Source organism: Mixophyes fleayi, chromosome 6, assembly GCF_038048845.1.
Source record: "Mixophyes fleayi isolate aMixFle1 chromosome 6, aMixFle1.hap1, whole genome shotgun sequence".
NCBI classification, from domain to species: domain Eukaryota; kingdom Metazoa; phylum Chordata; class Amphibia; order Anura; family Limnodynastidae; genus Mixophyes; species Mixophyes fleayi.
The window spans coordinates 72,025,221-72,044,365 of NC_134407.1; the positions used below are offsets into that span (position 1 = coordinate 72,025,221).

Consider the following 19,145-nt stretch of genomic DNA (forward strand, 5'->3'; position numbering starts at 1 on the left):
AAATTGCATTGTGATGCATGTATCCCATTAAAATATTTTAGCAAAGACTACTTTCCTCGAATTCCTTCTTTTACTGACCTTTCAAGCTTTAAGTTAAAAAGAGGGGAACTGAGTAAAGGAGAAAAAATAAAAAAATAAATGAAAGTAGCAGTGGGGGAGAAAAAGAATGGGAGCATGGGGATACATTTATAAAGAAAAGACTGAGAAAGAAAAAAGATAAGTAAAAAATATAAAACTGTTAAATATCAGTGACAGGTATACAAATCATTTGATTGACTCACACAGGCCCCACAGATTTTGTGCAGACGAATGAGGTAAAACAGCAGCCAAAGAGGGTTTTTATATGAAAAAACCCAAATACACCAAATAAGTTTCACTATGGTGTGCACCAAGGAAAAACTAATGTTTATTATATTAACAGTTTCATCTTTATTTCCATTTAATTAAAAAATTTTGATTTTATACCACAATGTAACTCTTCAATATATGTCTCTTTTATTTTCTTTATAAATATGATAGATATATAGTTTTTAATTTTTTTCTGAAAAGTAAAGTTTTATTATTTTTTACAAGTTAGGAGATAAAATATAAGCACTGCAGTGTATATAGTGGACAATGTTGCAAGACAATTTTAAATAAAAGAAGAATCACATGATTTCTACCTATCAGATAGAACATGCTATCAACATTATAACTTGTAGTTATGGGGAGACAAGGTGGAGGAAGAGAGAAGAGTGGGGAAGAAGATGGGTCAGGGCTTACTATTCTGTTTAATAATCTAATATGTGTTGCTGGGAGATTCCAAGTCACCGTAGAAGTTCAGAGGGTTAAGCCTGAGATACTTGAGGAATGCCAAACGGTGGAAACGGAGGCTCAGCTTCGTAGGTATAGACCCAAGGGGTCTATACCCATTGAAGAGTCTCTGGTGTGTTATTCAGGGTGGCATTAATGCTTTCCAAATGCAAAGCTGTTCAAATGTTGTTTATAGTTGCAGGGACTGATGGAGGGGATATGTGTCCGATAGACTTGCAAGAATGTATCCGTCTGCTTCTTCTGCTTGCTGGAGGAACGGTGGTCATCGAGATGCTTTCTTACATATCTTGTGGTCGTACCCGGTCATCTCCTCCTTCTGAGACAGAGTTGCAGGCCTTCTCTCCTCCCTTCTCAAATGCCCAATTAGGAAGGAACCATGGTCCTTTCTCCTCTGCTACCCTATAGAATATCTCGGTACCTACTCAACAAAATTAGCCTCACATATTTTGGTGCCCGCTAGATGTTTGATAGCTAAATATTGGAAGCGTGCAGAACCCCCCCAGCATCTCTTCTCTAAGATCCTATGTTTGGTTCATTGCCAACATGGAGAAAATCACCTCCCTCCTATGATATAAAGAAGATAAGTTCCACGAAATCTGGGCTCCCTGGCTCTATCTCTAGATTCTCCACCTCAGCCCCCCCCCTCACCCCCTTAGTAGTCTTCCCCCGAATGATCCTGGGCCTACTGTTTTCCCAAGTCCCATAATGCAGCTCTGCCTGCTCTCCTACCAGTAGGGGTCCCTACTCCTTCTGGCTTCCCATATCTGATGACGACACCCTCCCCTCCTTCCCCGCCTCTCTCCCCTTTAACTTCCATCGCTTGACTTACTTCCTCTTTTCATTGTTACCTTGTTCTACTGTAAATTGCTCTGTTACTATTGAAAGTTGATACTCAATTGATGTTTAATGTTTCTTTCATGTTTATGCAATAAAATTTTACGACTGTGTACTGTACAAAAAATGCCTTTTTACAGTTGCTCCTGATTGCAAACACATGTTCTAGCATACTTACACAACTGTCATCACTAGTAATCGTCACTCACTTACACCTGACCAGTAACTGGTGCAAGTGATACGACTGAAAAACATGTTCCTTTGAGATGCCCAAAGCTGGAATCGGACGCTGCTGTGTGCGCTCAAGCTTGGCATGCCCATTCCCCTCCCCGTTACGCCTATGAAATCGTTGTCTGCAGTAAGGGTCCTTTGCGCTCAAAGATTAATTTTACGTTGCTGTGCTCTCTGACTTATGATTCATTTCTGGGCTGAGTGATTTTATGCAAAATACATATGTATCGGCATTTATGTTCCATAATGAATCAGCCCCAAAAGGAAAATTGAAGGTATACAGTACAGTGGCTTAGTGGTTAGCACTTCTGCCTCACAGCACTGGGGTCATGAGTTTGATTCCCGACCATGGCCTTATCTGTGTGGAGTTTGTATGTTCTCCCCGTGTTTGCGTGTGTTTCCTCCAGGTGCTCTGGTTTCCTCCCACAATCCAAAAACATACTAATAGGTTAATTGGCTGCTATTAAATTGACCCTAGTCCGTGTGTGTGTGTTAGGGAATTTAGACTGCAAGCTCCAATGGGGCAGGGACTGATGTGAATGAGTTCTCTGTACAGCGCTGCGGAATCAGTGGCGCTATATAAATAAATGGTGATGATGATGATACATGTTCATTTTTAAATTCCACTTTAGTATCTATCTGCCTGTATATTTATGTCAAACTCTTCCATTAGTTCCTTAACACTAAACTCCAAATAATATCCATATTTGTATAATCTTTGAGGTTCTCTAAAAAGTTCAGTTTTTTGATAATTGTTATCATAAATGGACACATTTATCAAAACTGGTGCAGACGAAAAAAGTTAATGTGATCAACAGCATCCAGAAACACAAAAAAATGACAGAATACCATTGGTTGATGGGTAACAGAACAATGGTTGATATGGGTGACATAACTTGTTCCTGTGCACCAGTTTCTATAAACCGTTCCTAATGTCTGCCATTTTTTAATGCATTGTGAGTGATTCAGGAGGGGGATTGCAATGATACCAACGGAAGAGAAAAATGGTATTCACTAGTGTGGTGCTGCCACATGAAATTGGAAAAAGGAATTCTCCCTTCTGACTCAACTGTCTGTTTCAAATATCAAAGATGTTAAACAAGTATTTTTAGCATTGCAAAACTACTGGCACCAGCTCCTCTTTGCAGGACAGTTAGATTTGTAACCTGTTCCAGGGCAGAAAAAGTTTATTTGCATTATGAATATAAAATTTGTAGAGTATATGTTTACAGTGTACGGAAACATCTGGTTAATGACAAAGGGGAAACATCTCCTGTAAAATTCATGTTTGCTGCTGCTTGGCAACTATTTGATTTGCTGTGTGTGGTTACACAAAAAAAATAACATTTGTGGGGAATATTGTAAGAGACTGTGACAAAAACTGGATTGCAATTGAATAGAGAACCGTGGGCAATGCTAGAGTTATTGTAGTGCAGAAAGCAAATAAGTTTTAAATGAGAGCCTTATTAAAGTGTACCTGTCTCCAACACACATTGGACACACCCATTTTGTAACATTTTAAACAGTATTCAGTCTTTCAGTTCACTAAAAAATGTTGTCGAAGTGCCTCATGCCTCAGTAAGGGCAACAATTCCTCATAAATTCATAAGGTGACAATTGGTTCATTCCACAAAATGGCTGCCTCTACTGTGTGCAAATGTTGGGTTCATTTCAAAAGAGAACAAATATCAATTATATTTAAAGTGTAAATTTGAATTGATCATTTCAATTTACTTTATTACAAAAGTCTTCATAATTTTGTTTATATTTAATATTGTTATTGCTTCTTTATGCTTCTACCTATTATATTGCGGTGTGAAACGTAATTTGTCACCGCAGGAAAATGGTGGCAACAGCGACAACTGCAAGTTATTAAAAGACACCATTAAAATTCTATATAGAAGCAAAGTCAAAATAAGAAAAAAGAATCATGAAAACAGCATATATTTCTCTCATTACATAAATTGCAAAGTTCAGTTACATTTAATTGTACACATCTTGCAAGTTCTATTTGCAGAAGCACAGTAGTTTCCTTCAGAAAAGCCTGAATGTGAATCAGAAATTGTTGACTGATGTGATAATACTAAACGCTTTGTAAATCCAACCCTCCACTATTAAAGAAGGATTCAACATCTGGTTTTAATGTTGCCACAAGCATTTTTTATGATTTAAGCACTTCCTGAAAATATATAACAAAACATTTAAATATGACAAATAAAGCACATCTGTAAAGTCACATGGCACATTTTTTGCAAACTGTACCCATTTCTTACATTGCTACTTACAAGGTAGACACCCATTTTATTTTATTTTTTAATTAATATGCAACTTATCTATTCACTAAGAACCAGACACACACAAATGTCGCTGGTTCCTAGAGAATTGGTAGCATTTTCATAAATATTAGTTAAACCCATGAAATGGTTACCTTTACCAAGCTCCTCATGCTTCAGTGAAGTCATTGGGCCTAAGTCATTAAGGCGCGCATAGTGAGCACAACGTGCGTTTGTTATAACCGCATGTAAATCGGCTCTGCATACTCACAAAGTCAACAAGGAACAGATCTCAAGATAAGTGTGGTGTTGGCTACAAGTGTAGTTTTACTAGATCAGACAATGCAGGATACATACAATACTTATGTGGAATATAAAATATCAAAAGAACGCACAGAAAAACAAATATTAAGCAATTAATGTTACCTGTCCAAGATATCGTCATTTATGATTATAAATTTATGTGATGTTGAATACTTTTGTGTCAAACAAGACAAAAGTATTATAGGAGTGATACCTTTATTGGCTAAGCAAAATACATTTTTATATTTGCTAGCTTTCAGAGCACAGAGGCCCCTTCCTCTGTGCTCTGAAAGCTAGCAAAAATAAACATTTCTATTCTCCTGATTGCAGAGACATGTTATATTATGCATACAATACTGACATCACTAGGACTCAGGACTTAAACTAGCCCTGTAGCTGGTGCAAGAGATACGGCAGAAAACAAATAACTTTGAGATGCTCAGAGCTTGGTTCGGATGTGGCTGCGTACGCTCAAGCTTGGCACGCCCCTACTGTACATTGACTACGGCCAAACGCCCCTTCCCAGCCTCGTTCCCTCCTCCTTTGCGTACAAAGATGGAGTGGACAGGGCTGTGCTTTCTGGCGTTTGGGCCACTTGTGGGCATGCGCAGACTGATTTTCTGTAGGATATGCTCAAAATCAGCAGATACGTGCCTTACTGACTCAGGACCATTACGTTCTATTTAATGGATAGGCTGCATTCTCATCAAAATTGGTTTAGCTCACAAAGTGGCTGCCTCCACTGTATATAGGCAACGTTACATCTTAAAATTAATTGTTTAAGATATGCAAGATAATACGTCATTCTTTAATGGAAACAATGTTTTGCAGACCTTACAGTTAGGAAAAGATTGGATTGTTTGACAAGCTGGCACAAGATAAATGTTGCGACAGGTAAGGAAAATTTTACTGTGGTACAGTAGTCTCTGTGATTGTTCCACGGGCAGAATGCCACTGCATACCTCTCAACACTTATCCAGGCAAATCCGGATCAAAATAAGCCCATCCCCTGACCTATCCAAACTCTGGACTCAATCTGCCCAAACATGCCCATTTTCCACCCTACCACACTCACTTTGTTTTGATTCTGTGTAAGATCCGTCCATTTTAAGGTCCGCAAATTGTGACTGTCCCACCAAAATCGGGATAGTTTGAAGGTAAACTAGTTAATAAGTTGTATTAAATAAATAACATAACTTGTGAGTGCAGCGGTGTACCGATAATGGAGCAGGGTGTGCAGCGCACTTAGGCCCATGAGACAGCAAGGTCCCACACCAGCCCCTTGATTCATGGGCCCACCATGCACCCAGGGCCCTTTGCCACCTCAGACGCACACTTAGTGGGGTTTGGAGGAAACCTTAAAACCCTCCTCCGGCCCAGGATTGATTGACAGGCTGACCACCCCTCCCTTCTACCAGCCACTTTAATGCATGCTGCCGTGAATCAAACAGATCCTTTCCTCCCCACCATTCCCCTCTGTGTGTGCTTGCTGTTCCCAGCTGACATCATATCACAAGTGGGGCATACACAACATGATAAGGACACTGTGCAACATGTGCAGCATGCAATAGAGGCAGACAAAAGAGTCTGTAATGTACAGTACCAAATGGAAGAAGTTAAATGTGTTTGGCAGAAGGATGGCTCTTAATGTAATGTTGGAGGCTGGAAGGAAGAAAGTCTCTTAATATAATGTTGGAAAGGAAGGGCTCATAATGTTGGGGAGCTCTGCAATGTGGGCATGGGACAATTTAACGATGAGGGTGGGAGATAATCATTTGATAGTGTGTTGGAGTTGTTAATTGATTAGTGCGGTGATAGTGGGGGCAACATATTTGATGACAAGGGCTATTTAATAGTGGCTTTATGGTGTTACCTATTGATTTAAGGTGGAGTGATGGTACTATTTAATGCTGGTGTGGGTTGGGGACTATTAATCGAATGTGGGCCTGAGTTTGGGTGAAGAAGGAATATTTATTAAAAGTGAATACTAATTATTCAATGGCATGGCTGTTAACGGAGGGAAATAGGTGTATTTCTTAAATGCAAATACTATTAATGTAATGTTTGGGAGAAATATGTTAATTTATTTAATGTGAATACTATTAAATTAAAGTCAGGGAATGTTGGAGGGAATTAGTTCTATTTCTTAATTCTGAATCCTACTAAATTAATGTCATGACTGTTTGAGAGTGAGGGGGATATAGGTCTATTTATTAAATGTGAATGCTATTAATTTAATATTGGGTTTGATTGTGGGTAAGTAGGCTTAATTATTAAACATGGATGCTATTGAGATAACATTGGGATTGGTTGGGTGGTATAATGTAAGGGCTATTCGTGTAATTTAGCAGCTGTCAGGTCTATTTGTTTAATATGGGGTTTCTTTTTATTAAATTATCATCATCATCATCATTTATATAGCGTCAGCAAATTCCGTTGTGCTTTACAGTTGGGAACAAACAGGTAAGAGAGGTAAGAGGGCCCTGCTTGCAAGCTTATATTAAATTTGGATCTATATTAATATTATTTGGGAATGTTGGGAGCTATTAATATATTATAGGGCTAATAATGAAAGGAAGAAACAAGGCCTATTTATTAAATGTGGGTGATTAGATTGAATTGTGGGGGAAAGAAGGTCTAGCGTGTGCTCTTGTAATAATACCATAACCTTTTCCAAACAGGGACCAAACACTCCAGGATATAGTGAAGCAGACATTACCAGCAGCGGGTAGTCAAAGCAACAGGAAAGATAGAGCAGAATGTCTGCCAGCTGTACTGATTGTGGCGACTAGATGGGGCAGTCTCGCCATCCTACGTAAAAGGACGTTTGTCCTGATTCAGGTACAGTTGGGAGCTAAGTCCCACTAAGTGACGGCCTTTCATTGCAACACAGGTGCATGCAGCATTGAAGGGGTGTTTTTAAACAGTGGGGGCTAGAGGTGGCTGAGGCTCTGGGTCCGCCCCTGGAACATGTGGCATGACCCCAATGTGACATGGCCAAGCCCACGTGTAGCATTACCATGCCCCTTTCTCGTGCTCACATTGTGTCCCTCTGTCCCCATTCTTTATGCAATAATGTTGTGTGGTATTCATATGGAGGGGGGCAAGTACTAATCTTGCACACAGGCCCAATAATTTCTTAAACATCACTGTGTGAGTGGATAGGTTTCAATTCCTGTGTGAGGATACCTGTTTCAGTACAGGAAGACAGCAGAGTATAGGAATAACAGATAATCTCTTACTAATATTATTTATATTGGGCACACAAACACTTTACCATACAATACTTATACCGGTCTTGGCCTGTGTCGGTTTTGTGTTTCTCTTCAGGCAAAGTTAAAATAGGGATCTTCAGCAGTGCAAAGTGTGTGACGTTCTCCTCACTGCTCTGGACAGATTGCACTGTTTTCTATAAACACCTCCAATATTCTAGAACTACGGATTGAAAACATTTGACTCTTACACAGACACAGGGGCCAACAGCACCAAGCATGTTGTGATTAGCAGCCTATACCACACCTGCTGCTCAAAGACATTGTGCTGTGTGGTGGTCTAACGAGGTGTTGTATAGCAGGTTTTTTTCGTCTTTTCAATTACCCCTTTTTCCGCATTCAGATCTTGTGTGAACAGTTCAAGAAGAAAAAATGTTAGGTATTTTATTAAATAAAATAGAAATTTCTCACCAGTTCATAGTCTGTTTTTTCTTTGTAGCATACAATCCTCTGAGCTTATTCTTAATAGGGAGTTGCAGTCCTCAGAACAACCCAATAGAATTTGGGCCAGTTCGCTAGACTTTAAAGTGCAATGTGTACTACTGTGAATAAAGTGCACAATATTCTTTTCTGCTGCCAGAATGGAAATGCTGTCTGCCGAGTTAGGAGAAAACTAACTCTTATTATCCATTATTCTTCAGTGACTATTCTTCTAATCATGTGTTTTAATATTGCTAAACAGGAACAAACAATAATAATAGTTATAACAATAATAAATAATTAGCAATATGTAATTTGGTGTATATGTGTATGTACACATTATATATACACACAGCTATGCAAGCATACAGGAGACACGGGTTCATACATATTTAGGTTGTTTGATCCCTTGTGTGATAGTGACAATACTATATTTGCTAGAAGCCACCTCTGTAGAGGCTAATACAGTAGGGGAATTTAGATATGTATAATATAAAACAACACTAAATCTAAAAAAGCTAGGGGTCAAATAGGGTGTGAAGTTATCAGGGATAAAAATGGGCAGACTAGATGGAGCGGATGGTTCTAATCTGCTGTCAGATTCTATTTTTCTATGCATGATATGTCAATGGTGAAAGTGATAGGGTTACTAAGCACAACAGTTTATGAAAGGCAAAAAACACCATTGGTTTCTTAAAGTTTAACAATGTGGTGTATTCCATATCTTGTTGAGCATGTGGACATGGCATGGTGAATTGTAGTCTTGCAAAATGATGACAAGTTGGCCCCGTCACCACCTATTTAAGATAAAACTAAGTCATTCATGTCCACTTCAGATACTTTTGCTTCTGGCATAGATCTTCAGCTGAATGTAACGTAAAGAATCCTTCCAATGAAAGAGGTCCTTAGTCTTTCAAATGACAAGGGTTATATCAAATATCTGGAATCAACATAGTTAATCTGCTTATAGATCCAAAAACATAATATAAAAAAGTGGTCCTGTGTAGCATAACCTGCTGTTGGTTGATTTAGTTAGTCTAAGATGAATAGTTAATAAAAATATACTCTAGACCCTAGGCTAAGGATCTGGCAGTGAAGTTTTTAGACGGAGGCCACAAACTTGAAGACTGGTATCATACAGCACAAACATCTATGAAGAGTGTAAAACTGTTTTGTGGTCATTTCCAGAATAACATTGGTGAATTAACCACTTGGAAACCAATACATATGTCTGTTAGCCAAATAATCTCCAGAAGACTTTCAGTGATGAGCTGGTTTTCACCTTCTAGATATTTGCGGTCACCCTTCTGTACCAAGTCTAAACGTGTTTAGGTGAAATTGTTCATATATACAGCTTAACATCCTCCTGTTTAATGTTTGAATGTGTAATTAGATGCTAGTTTGGAGATCTCCATTAAGCAGTGTGCGCTGTGTTTCTGTGGTTTCATTTAACCTTGATTTGTCTTGTTTGCTGTCACTTCTGTCTCCTTCGTCCATGCCACTGACCCTGGACAAGCACAGAACATTCTGGAAGCTCTTTTTGAAGTTGTCAGAAAGAAAGGCATACAGGATGGGATTGGCACAGCTATTGGCATAACTCAGGACAACAACAAAATCCCACATGGCCTTTAGGCCTGGAGTTGGCACTATCAAGAGAGAGACAGAGGAAACATTAAAAATATAGAAAGGGAGCCAGCAAAAGATAAAAACTGCAACCACTATAGACACCATTCTTGTCACTTTTTTTTCTGACCGTTTTCTCTTGGAGGAACCAACTCTTATCCCTGATGATTTCACTTTGATTATGATGAAGAGATAGCAGAGGCAGATAATGCTGAGTGGGACCAGGAATCCTAGGATGAAAGCATAGATTATAAAACCAGTATACCAGTTGCCAGAATTTCCAGGCCAGATAATTGTGCAACTGCCTCTTCCACGGTAAATTTGCACACCAGCATAACTCATGATGGGCATAATCACCAAAAGTGAGATAGCCCACACGGCAACATTGACCATTTTAGCAGTCCGTGGTCTCCTCCATTTTGCAGACTTAATGGGATGAACTACTGCAAGGTATCGGTCTATACTCATCACTGTGAGGCAGAAGATGCTGGTGAACTGGTTGATACCATCCACCGTCATGACAATTCTGCAAATAACTTTGCCAAAGGGCCAGTGGACCAAGGCCACTTGCATGGCCAGAAAGGGTAGACCAAGCATAAAAAGTTCATCGGCTATAGCTAAGTTAAGAATGTAGATGTTGGTGATGGTCTTCATCTTGGCATAGCGGAGTATGACATAGATAACCAATGTATTTCCACAAAGTCCTATAATGCACACCACAAAGTAAATGAATGTGAGGACAGCGTTGCTTGTCATATCATAGTATTGTGTCGTTTCATTTGTAGATACATTGCTTGTCGTCTCCATAATGTAACCCTGTGATACTGGAGAAAAGTATAACTCTGTGATATTGGGTAAGTCTGAGTAATCCATCTTGCTGGCTTCTAGTGAGGAGATAAAGATAGGAGTCTATTTATTGTTCATGGCAGATTCTTGGATGTGTTGTGTAGTCTAGCGAACACTAAAACGAAACACATAAAAGCATAATTCATTACAGCATCTGGAAGATACAACTGGTTGACTAATCTGCTCACTCACTCCTAGTTGATGTTACATCTGCTATTCATTATTGATCAAAACATGTACCTGCCCTTATTTCCATATACAACACACTCTTTACATGTACAACACTGTCTTTAAATGAAGTGCTCCTTTAGTTTGTCTTAATATGCAATCTATCCAATATTATATATTTTTCCTATTGTACATAAATTATTCTCAAATATTTCCTTGCTTCCCAGAAATTTAGAATGGAGTCAACTATCACGTGGGCTGATTAAAAAAATCATGACAATGCAACATATCAATTCACTAGGATCTAGTAACTTCCCTGAGGCACCAGGCACTTTGTTCCTCGTGCTTCAGTTATGTAATATTGGTTGAGCACACAAGAATGGCTGCCTCCCCCTTGTGTAGGTCACAAGCACAAGTTGTTCTGTTTGCAAGAGGTGATGCTCCGTGAATAAGCTGGTAGAATTCTATGATGAAAGCAATAAGTTAAAATAGGCATGCACTTCATATAATGTATGTTATATATATAAATATATATATATATATATATATATATATATATATATGTGATCTATTATTTTTTAAAGGCATTTTTTGTAATTTGCAATATGATGAGTCTAAAAACTTTGTGTGTGTGTTAATGATGTGTTAAGTAAATTTAAAAGTTGTTTATTTTCATATTATTGGAGGATAAATCTAATAATATCACTATTATGATGTAACCAAACATGCCTCTAGCTTACCTGTCTTCCTGCACTCTAGGGGGTATATTTACTAAACTGCGGGTTTGAAAAAGTGGAGATGTTGCCTATAGCTTCCAATCAGATTCTAGCTGTCATTTTGTAGAATGCACTAAATCGTCACCATTTATTTATATAGCGCCACTAATTCCGCAGCACTGTACAGAGATCTCACTCACATCAGTCCCTGCCCCATTGGGGCTTACAGTCTAAATTCCCTAACACACACACACACACACACACAAACTAGGGTCAATTTTGTCTATTTATATAGCACCACTAATTCTGCAGCACTGTACAGAGTACTAGCTCTCATCAGTCCCTGCCACATAGGAGCTTACAGTCTAAATTCCCTAACATGCACACAGACAGAGAGAGACTAAGGTCAATTTACTAGGAGCCAGTTGACCTACTACTATGTTTTTGGCATGTGGGAAGAACCTGAACCACCCGGAGGAAACCCACGCAAACTCCTCACAGATAAGGCCATGGTTGGGAATTGAACTCATGACCCCAGTGCTGTGAGGAAGAAGTGCTAACCACTTAGCCACCGTGTTGCCCAATAAATGATAGCTAGAATCTGATTGGTTGCTATAGGAAACATCTACACTTTTTCAAACCCGCAGTTTAGTAAATACACCCCTCGCACTAATAGAGCCAGTGTAAACTGGCATGTCATCTAGCCTAGGATCTGATTCTATGAACCTATGCTGACTTAATAAGCTTACTTACAGTTGTGGCATAGTACACAGTTGCCGACATTTTAAATCTCAATAGTTATATAATGACAGAAGGTTCTGTCTAGGCAGTCATTGGTGCACCATAATATGCCTTGTAAACTTTGTTATAATGTAATTTTTTGCATTACTCTTGATCAATAAATTATCATTAATTTAGCCCTTAGAATAAGAACAAATAGTTAGAACTGCATTCAGAATAAAAAATAAGCGAAACTGTATTGTGCAGTCGGTCAAGACTGAAAAATAAGGACATTTTCAGGGAAAATATTCCAGGGGCTTCCCTAGTAAGGAGGGAGATTGACAGCTATGTTAACAATTTGGGAGACCCCAATAGCGGAACTACCATGGGTGCGGCAGGTGCGCTGTACCGGGGCCCATGGAGATATTGGGCCGGGTGCATGGCAGATGCAGAGGGTTGGGGGCCCCAGTTTCCTCCTCGCCGCCTCCCTGCACCAGGGCCCACAGCTTTCTAGTTCCGCCTCTAGGAGACCCATAAAGTATAAGCCAGAAAGTGTGGAATTGTAATCAATATATTTGATTGTTGGGCCCCAAGGTTGCTACAAACATTGTATAAAGTACACATAGAGGGCCTAGTGCATTGACAGTGTTATTAATGAATGCACAAGTTGCATTTTATATATAAGATGTAAATAAATACAAACACCCCCACATCAATTGTTTACTGCATTATAAATCCAATGGGAATCTTTTTTTCTGTGGCAGCCCAAAAGGCATAACAAAAAAGATATCTGAACAGATGGCTGCAACTTAAAATACTATAGGCAAAAATGCTAATGAATGAAGTACTATCAGTTGTAGGTGCCAATAAACAAACAGTAGAAGCAGCTAGATAGTGCTACTGGTGTCGTCATCATAATGAAATGTCTTTACGCCTCCTAAGAAGTGCAACTGGGGATGCACCAAGTCTAATTGTTTTGCATTTCCAAGGGGCATGCTGCAGTTATGAGACCATGCACTTACTATATTCAACTAATGCTTCCCTCTCTCTCACTCTTCCTTCTTCCCATGCGTAAGTGGATGCCAGCCTAAGATATTCTGAAATCTATATACAGATGCATTTTGGCATGCAAGCACAGTATGAAAATATGTATATTTATAAATTGGTGTGCACATAACTCTAAATAATTCCATTAGTCAGTAGTATTTTCGTATTTATTTTGGGGTAAATAGCTGCACAAAAAAAGTAGCCAGAGGACAGATTTCTCTTTTACCATTTTCTCCTATATAATATACATAATGTAATCAATTCATCCAAAAATGGACCTGTCCCCAAAAAGCAATGTCAAATTCAACAACTCCTAAAAAGTTATCCTAGGTTTAACTATCAAAGAGCAAAATTGTTACACTTGATCTGGTCACCTGTACATTTGATCTGATCACTACATAAAATTTGTTCAGTAATTAATAAACATAGATAAGCTTTGCCTTAAATAGCAAATTAAATTAAAACGTACATTACAAGCAAAAACAAATACAGTAAAAAGTTTGTGAATTTGATGCACTTTTTTTCTTTTCTCAATAATTAATCTCCCAAAATAGAACATTTTTATAATAATGTTTTTTTCTTTGTTTGGAGTATGCAAGGTGCTATTTAAATATAACTACTTTTATAGAATAGATTTCAGCTTCCAAAGAGAGGTGACGTCTGGTGCTTGCTGAGGATTGGCGATAGGTTGTATAGTGGGTAAATCTTTTTGCATCTGGTGTTTGTAGTAATAAAGATTTTCGACACTTGAAAGTATCTCCAGTCCATTTCACTAAAGATTTCATGTTGGTTATTAATGTCTTGGAGATTGCTTGGTAGTGAAATTGATCATCGGTAAGTGCTCTCCACTGTTATGTTAGCAATGTGTACTGTGATGTCTATCGTTGTAACACAAATTGTTTCTCTATAACCACATCACTCGACATTACTTTGTACATACACTAACAGGCTTGTTTACTAGCAACAGAAATAGCACATCATTGTTGTATCCCATAGAAACCAAGCAGACATTAGATGGGGTTTGTGCTATTCAGACTAATAAAAGCAATGTAAATGTCGGATTGGTTGTTCTAGGTTACAACACATGCTTTTTAGTGGTCATAATGTTGCATCGGTTTTGTGTACACACAACATATTTTTGAAGTATCCATTGTACATCTCCATTAGCCAGACAGTCAACATGCTATACTGCTATTACTGAAAATAATGCTATTCTGTTTTAGTTGATATATTTTTATTTCTTCTAGGTGTTTATAGTCTCAGAATGATGAGCCTGGAAAACGAGAGAGAGTAATACAGTACAGGTAAAAAACACAGAAAATAATAATCACCTCTAAAACATCCTTTCCTCCTTCATTCTGTCCTATTTCCTATGTCTCTACCTGTACAAGTCATCAGTTCCCTGTATTGAGATTTTGTACCATATAATAATGTAACATCATAATTAGTGCCCACACAATTATGACACTATCTCTCAGACCCCGCATACCATGACAATTGTAGTCAAAAGGAGTTGCCTCTAACTGAGCAAGAAGATGTGAGATTTGTGTGAATCATTTTGCTGAATATAACAAGTGATTTACAAGCTACAAGTGGTAAATAAATAAATATATATATATGTTATGTTTAACCCTGGCTCAGAATTGTTCTGTAGGTCTCGTGAATACCTCCCTATATGTCCTCAATTTACTCCATATAAGATGTTCCTTTACAATCTATGTAACTCGCATTACCATTATGACTGCATGTAATTCCACCATATAACCGGGGAAGAGATGGATTAGTCTCACACTACTAGTGTTCTGTTGTACATTAATTAGATGCCAATATTGGTAAATTTCAGAGCGATTTTGCCGCTTTAGATTATTCACTCTCTCAACAGAGGTCTGGCAGATACAGAAAGCAATCAGTTATTTCCAGCTCGCTAAAAAGGATATTGATTTTGTATCATGCTCTCGCTCTAATAGGAAACATTTCAAACACTCCAGTAAATCCTATTTGTGTTATAAGGTTTTATCTCCAGCCACTAGTATGTAAAATGCAAGCACTTGGCTGAACTATGTTATTGCTGGATGCATTATACACTGCTCATCCAGATCACACTGCAAAAGTGAAAAATCCATGGTTCATCCAAAAGCTTTTTTAAATAACACTGTGCTTTGTAGGCTCATTTTCCTCAAGGGTTAAATGATTATAATTAAGGCCATTAAGAAGAAGAGGTAAAGTTAAGTAGTAATTATTTCAAGTTGAATATTACTTATTGAGAAGCATTAATTAACACTCATAGCGTTTCAGCCCTAGATAAAATGGGTTATTTTACAACTCACAGGTCCCAACCTTTCTTCACCAGGGTCCCAATCAAATTAGAAAATAAAGTAATTCTGTGTGTGCTGCTCTCTATTTAGAGCTGTATCATTTCATTAGATAAACAGCAGTACTGCATGCCAACTAGATCTCATCAGGATTTCGCTGGAGACATTTGTCTTCCCAGAAAATCTTTGTCAGGACTGTCAATTGAATAAGTATGATGCAGAACAGATATAAGGACACAATTCTTCACTTTCTTATCTGTAGTCTTCACTTAATTTTTTTATACAAAGGTTTTTCCCGCTTACCCCTATTTTTAGGTGCAACAAACCTGATAAAACATATATACATTACATCTAGGTCAGCGTTAGGCAACCTGTGATTGTCCAGATGGTGTCCAACTACAAGTCCCTGCACGCTCTGTCTACAGAAGCTGCCAGGCCATGCTGGTACTTGTAGTTCCACAAAAGCTGTAAAGGCACTAGTTGCCTGATTGAATTGGTAAAATGTCTTTATTAGTTTGTTGCACAAAAGCTCTTTTTCAGACATTTGTTGAGTTGGAAAAAGTGACAGATCATTTTAGGCATTGCAAAAAGCACTTTGCACTTTGCACTTAGATTGCATGTTCTATGCAACAAAATAACAGACTGTTCCTGTGATATGATATATGCTAGTGCTGTTTTCAATCCTTGGGTATTTTAGGAAGCAAACAAAGCAAATTGTTATTCCCTGCACAGTTTTCATTTCCCAGTGGAGTCATAAATGTATTTGTGAATGATGTGTCTTATTGATATGTTGCTCATTGCATCCCAAACATATTGCACAGCTGACTTGCTATAGCAGAGCCTGCGGGTAAATTCACAAATCTTCTCTACTCGCATTTTGAGGTCTGCCAGCTAGCCTTTCAAATGTAATGATTCCAGCGCACTCTCTTCCTAGCAAAACAGCTCCTCTCTCTTTCTCATTAAAGTCACTGATAAGATTAGTAGAAGTTGCAATTTACTTTAAGCAAACAGACTGGGGAGAATTCCAAAGGCAAATAACCTAGTATTTAGCCATCATGTAAAAGCAGAATAAATGCTATGTATAAATGATATTATACAAATAATTTAAATATATGTATGGCTGAATATTGACTGGAGAAGATTATCAGTTGATGCCTAACCTACAGAGCTCACAATCTAAGCTTTTTGTGCTGCAAGTGGAAATGTTGTAAGTGGATATCTGCTGATGCGAAACCTCTTGTATGTAAGTGTTTAGTTTGGGAAAGCAAAAATGGAAGCATCAGAGACACAGTGTTGAAATGCAATAGAAATAGAAGTGCAATAGAAAAGGAAACACACATACCTGTGTAAGGTGACCTCAATTTTAAGAAGCTTTAGAGAATCCAGTGTTTTCTCCAGTCGTTAAACTGACAAAGTACAACAATCTGAAGTTTTCCACCTGTGGCAAATCAGTGCTGAATGGTTCCGAATATTGTTTAAATCATTAAAATATATTTTTTTAAATGGGTGTATATGATGGAGAACAGCCACTGCCTGTGTTTGTGAAGTGACTTCCCCCCCAGCTGGTCCTACGCAGCTCTCCCAGTCTGTGTGTGCTCAGTCAGAGCTCCCTCTGCATCTGAGGTTGTATCCAGGAGTAAAAAGAGGAGTTCTCGCAGAATTCCTCCTGCTCACACACAGATGGTGCTCAAGCTATACAATCTCTCAGAAGTGTATTGCACGCTAGGATAGAGACAGCATCTCTCTCTGAACACAGAACCCCCTTCTGCGTCACCACTGGTAGCAGTCAATCACATGCATGTATCTATATAACTATTCCTATACCATTTTACAATTTTGGCTGTTATTTTCACTGTTACATGTTAGTGAACAATTGTCTCCACAGCTGTTATAGTTGATAAATGTAAACTTTTGGAATTTTAAGCGGAATGCAGTTTGTGTCTTTTCTTCATACATGTTGTATATTTTCTTTATTGCAGGGAAGTAATTAAAATACAGTGGAATTGAGATATGGTTATATTCAGAGGTCAGATGCACCTGCCCAGCAGCAGAGCATCCCCGAAAATATATGGTGTCAGTTTATGTTTAAATTAAAACAGGTGTCGATGACAGAACAACATCCCTGCAAAGGAGGGACATTGTAAGCCCAAAGCTAAAGCTTGTACACCTGTGTAACATATTGTGTCTCAGAACGCTTGGAGTCTTTAAAGAAAGACAGGGCATGGGTTTAGTAATGCTTAGACATAGGTTACTGATGTTTCTACAAACATTAGTGTTGTAGCCTGACATTAGCATGGAACGCTGAGACCAGAAAAGGGTAACTGGGGTAAGAGGAATTATCAATGCATTACTGATTATTAAATGTAAACCAGTTATGACAATTGAAATAAGGTTTTCAACTAGCCACACACAGGATAAAATGCATAGCGGGGAAGTTTTCCCCAAATAACACACACTGTGACATAAACTTTTACCAAACCCAATAACGACACAGACACCAAATTAAAGTTGGAATGAATGACGGATTTATTAATCGGAATGAGAACTTTAAACCAAGAGGACTGTAAGGCGGACAAGAGCAGGGCAGTCAGGAACGCAAAACCAATAAAGGTGGAAAGGTCAGACCATAGTACCACCAACCCAGGATCATACCTTATCTATTGGCCGGTGCTAAGATCAAGTCTAATGGCAAGACTACGCCCCCTATATAACCGCCAGTATAAACCATACAATACCGGCCCAAAGATCCTCATCACAGTCGGACCAACCATGGTATGACACCATAACCACAGAGGGGTAGTGACCTATGACAAGATCAACCGAGCACCATATGCACAGTTACCGACTGCACTGCTCTCCTACTCTGCAACAACTCATAAAAAAGACCTTGCCCATAAAACTTGTAGGGAGGGCGGAATCCGGAAGCAGGAAGAACATTATCCTGTCTGCACTGACATAACTATGTATAAGTCCCATCCCCTTCCTGCTCTGATTGGCTGGAACTCCAGGCATCCACAGATAATAGGTTCTTTGGTAAGTCACTCACCCACATGATTTTAACTCCGTTTAATCTGATGGCCACACTTCTCAAGTCTTTGCTTTGAGTTTAGATGGTAGCACTCATTTTCCAAATGTCCAAATGTTTGTTAACTGACATATAATATGCACACATATATACTGCACATATTGTATAAATGTATACAATATACATTATAATCCTTGTAATTGAGGAGGCAGAAGGAAACTAGTAGAAGGTAAGGCTAATTTGGAAACATTTGGTGAGATCTTAAATGCTGACTTGTTTGGTTTAAAAGACTGTCTGGAAAAGTAACCAAATATAGGGAAGAATGTATTCAACAACATTTCTAAGTTTCAAAAGGTGACTATAAGTAACAAAGGGTATACCAGCGGCTACGTGTGAATAACCTCAACAGACCACAAAGACAGCACAAACTCTATAATAGACAATACTACAAATAGTAGGGGGTCTAATTTATCGCAATTTGAGTAGAAGTTTTAGGGGACAGGTACAGTGTTGCTAGAAAGTTTGTGAACCCTTTAGAATTT

At 38.4% G+C, this 19,145-nt stretch overlaps 1 protein-coding gene across 1 annotated transcript; it reads right to left on the reverse strand.

Annotated features, from left to right (window-relative positions):
- Positions 1-3,806: 3,806 nt before the first annotated feature.
- SSTR2 (somatostatin receptor 2) lies at positions 3,807-17,294 on the reverse strand. Its single transcript, XM_075216852.1, has 2 exons — positions 16,921-17,294; positions 3,807-10,730 (listed from the first exon to the last, which is right to left on the reverse strand). Exon 2 carries the CDS (start codon positions 10,640-10,642, stop codon positions 9,536-9,538), a length of 1,107 nt encoding a protein of 368 aa, XP_075072953.1. The 5' UTR covers positions 10,643-10,730; positions 16,921-17,294; the 3' UTR covers positions 3,807-9,535.
- Between the last annotated feature and the right edge of the window lie 1,851 nt (positions 17,295-19,145).